The sequence below is a fragment of the Phaethon lepturus genome, unplaced genomic scaffold (assembly GCF_000687285.1).
Source record: "Phaethon lepturus isolate BGI_N335 unplaced genomic scaffold, ASM68728v1 scaffold26379, whole genome shotgun sequence".
In the NCBI taxonomy this organism is placed as follows: domain Eukaryota; kingdom Metazoa; phylum Chordata; class Aves; order Phaethontiformes; family Phaethontidae; genus Phaethon; species Phaethon lepturus.
Window position 1 is genome coordinate 1 of NW_010564472.1, and position 3406 is coordinate 3406.

The 3406-nt window shown below is 60.6% G+C and overlaps 1 protein-coding gene across 1 annotated transcript in view; it reads left to right on the forward strand.

Annotated features, from left to right (window-relative positions):
• Window positions 1-347: 347 nt before the first annotated feature.
• Window positions 348-3406, forward strand: part of PITPNM1 (phosphatidylinositol transfer protein, membrane-associated 1) — a gene marked incomplete at both ends in the record, with an annotated part of 9972 nt that continues 6913 nt past the window's right edge. Inside the window, 2 exons of the mRNA XM_010294886.1 lie at window positions 348-562; window positions 643-764. Coding sequence (XP_010293188.1) covers window positions 348-562; window positions 643-764 — 337 coding nt within the window. The remainder of the gene's footprint in view (window positions 563-642; window positions 765-3406) is intronic.

The window sequence follows — 3406 nt, forward strand, 5'->3', positions numbered from 1 at the left end:
TGTGGGGCTGAGCATGGAGACTGGAGGGGTGCAGGCCTGAGCTTGCAGAATGCAGGGGGCTGTGGGGCTGAGCATGGAGCCTGCGGGATGGTGAGGGGCCTGAGGATGACCCCAAGGGGCTGGCAGGGTACAGAGGTGTCAGTGAGGTTTTGGTGGGTTTGGGGCCACTGAGACAAGGGATCCTGCGTGTAGGTGTGGGACTGGGGGCTGTAAGCATGTGGGAACTGGGGTTTGCATGAGGGTTCTGGCACCCCAGGGGCCTGTGATGTGTCAGGCCTTAGGAGTGTGCGGGTCTCAAGGTTAGGGGGTACCAGGGGGTCATGCTCACCCAACGGCTTTCCCTGCAGAAGAAGAGCCGGGAGGAGTCGAGCGGCGAGGGCAGCGGGGGGGAGATCCTGGCCAACCGGCCCTACAGCGACGGCCCCGGCGGCAGCGGCCAGTACACCCACAAGATCTACCATGTGGGCTCCCACATCCCCAGCTGGTTTCGGGCACTGCTCCCCAAGGCCGCACTGCAGGTGGAGGAGGAGTCCTGGAATGCCTACCCCTACACCCGCACCAGGTGGGACCCAGCGGGCATGTGGGGTGGACTCTGGGCCGGCTGTGCCTCTGGGCTCAGCCCTGTCCCTGCGCCTCCCCCAGGTACACCTGCCCCTTTGTGGAGAAGTTTTCCATTGAGATCGAAACGTACTACCGGCCGGACGCAGGCAAGCAGACCAACGTCTTTAATCTGAGCGCAGCTGAGAAGAGGCAGAGGATTTTGGGTGCGTACAGCTGCCGCGAGGCTGGCTTGGGGCACCAGGCAGGACCTGATGCCTGCTGGGATTCCCACGCCGCGCTCCCCGGGTGGGTGTGTGGGTGTGCCATGGCGCCTGAGTGGCTCAGCTTCCCTGCCAGCTGCAGGGGCTTGGCATCTGCAATGTGCTCGGCTTTGCTCTCCTTGCTGGCCCTCGTGTTTTGGGGACAACTATGGGGGGACCCTGGCAGGGGAAGGCACCTGTGCCCCAAGCTCCCTGCTCTGAGCTCCCTGCCCACTCCCTTGGCAGTGCTGCTAAACTAGAGTCTGTATTAAAGATGTTTTGGGGGACAATTTTGTCCTCTGCCTTCTTCCCTGGCCTGTATATTTGTTTGCAGACCTCCTCTTCCTCGTGCCAGCCCGTTCCCCTCTTCTTCCGTGTCTCAGCCCCTATCCCACACTATTTTAAACAGCTTTGCCTTCCTGGCTCCTCTCCGAGCACATGTGGGAACGCGCACCAGGCTCCTGCAGGGTGTTTCGGATCAGCTGGAGGTTGGGAGGGGAGCTGGAAAAGCGTGTCCCCATTTTCCCACCCCCTGCCCTGCTTCCCCTGCTCCCCAGGGCTTTGCTCCAGGTGGCTTTCCAGGTCCAGGCCCCTCCGCTGCTCGCCGGGGGGACAGGCGGACAGAGCCGGTGGGTTTGGTCGGGGTGGGATTCCCCCCCTCACCGGTGGGTTTGGCCCCGGCTGCTGCAGCCTTTTCCCGGCTGTGTTGATCTGGTCGTTTTAGGTGCTGGAGTGCAGAGTGTGACGCGCTGCCTCTTAAAATGGAGGCCTAAAATAGGCACTTGGAGGAAATGATTCATCTGACCTATTTCTCTCATTGGCTCCTGCGGCACTGGGGACGTCCGGCCGGAATGCCGGCAGCTTGGGCTGGAGGGGATAAATTCTGGCCCTGCTATCATGGGGGGGCAACCAGGGCCAAGTGGACAGCAGACAGGGCACGGCCCTGTGCCTGCTGCCCTGCCTGATTTTCCTCTCTGGTGCCCGTCCTGCGGGCTTTCCACCGGACACGCTGCGTCTCAGGTGGCTGCTGCCACCCATGGGGAACAGGGCCAACGTGGACCCTGCTGGGATTTTCTTTGCCAGCTCTTGCTCTCACCCTGGTGTCCCACAGCACTGACAGATTTAAACGCCGTCTCACATTTCAAAGGGCAGCTGAGCAAATGCCACGACCTGGGCTGTCGGGGCAAACCGCAGGGATAACTGCCTCCTCGCCAATTTTCTTGCAGCGGTAAAAGCAAATAGACCCGCCGGTCATCGCATGAGTGACGCTGCTGGGAGCTGCTCAGGGCTGGCAGGTCCTGTCCCGGCTCCTTGCCGCTGACCATGGCATGCCACCATCTGAGCCACTCAGCCAGCCTGTCGGGCGCTGATTTAAGAGCTTGTGTTTGCCTCGCCGCTGTGGCCGGGCCGTATACCCTGCATCAGCCTGGGGCTGGGCAGCAGCGGTTTTGTGGGCTTGGGGCATCTCTGGTTTCTGCAGGGGTGCTTTACCCTTTGTCCAGGGATAACTGGGGGGGACACAGGGTGGGAAGAGCGCAGCTTCAGCGCGCCTGCCCTGCAACTGTCCCTTGCTTTCTGAGTCTTAAAAGACCTTTTTTCCCCTTTTATTTTTTTGTTTTTTTCCCCCCAACTTGGAGGAAGAGGCCAGTGGGTGCCTCAGGGGCATCAACAGGGGCAAATAAATGTGAGGCTGACGGAGCCTGGGAACAGGCTGGGAGGACTGACTGGGGACAGCTCTGTGGGAAGGTTTTGGGGGCCAGTGGGGTGCACTGGGTACCCCCCAGGATCCCTCAAGACCTGGCTGGAGGGAGCTGGCCTGGAGATGGGGCTGGAGCAGCCAAACTGCAAGAGACTTTGTGTAGGGTTGGGCCTGAACGGCCCCCCAAAGTCTGTTGCATCGTGTGTTCTTGGGTGCCATCCCTGAGCGCCCCTCCAGTTTTGGGGAGGCCATCCCTGTTTGGAGAGAGGTGGATGTTGCCATTGCACCCCCCAGCTCAATGGGGGCTCCTCCTGGGTTGCTGTGTGGGGCTTTTGCTGTGCTCTGTGCTCCATTACTGGGGGACCCTTGGGTCTGGCAGGGGCAGCTAGCAGAGCTCACTGCTGCCCCGAGCTGCCCCATCTGACTGTCCTCAGCACCAGCCCCCGCATCCCCTGGGGTCGCCGGGGCCGCTCTCCCAGCTGCCAAATCTCCTTGCTAATGCGCGTATGTGTGTCAGCCCCGGCTCTTCACGCGCCCCGCCGCCTCCGCGCCTTCCCCCGCGGCCCCCGGCACCTCTTGCAGTCACGCTGTGCCGCTCTGCGGGATGCTGGATCAGGCCCTCATGCAGGGATGGGATGCCTTCGGGTGCACCCAAGGGTGCCTTTGATGTTACAGCCACGGGGGTAGAGAGTATTTGCTATGGGCTGTCAGGCGTGTGGCTTGTGCCAGTTGTTTTTTTTTTATAATTTAATGAATTTTTTGTATTTTTTTTTTAATAATTTGCCAGGTTTGTAATTTGCCTCCTCCGATTTTTGTGCATTTTTCCCTGCTTTTCTGCCCGAGGGGCTTGCTGAACACTGCAGGGTGACAAACACTGTTTCCCCTCCAGACACCATCGACATCGTGC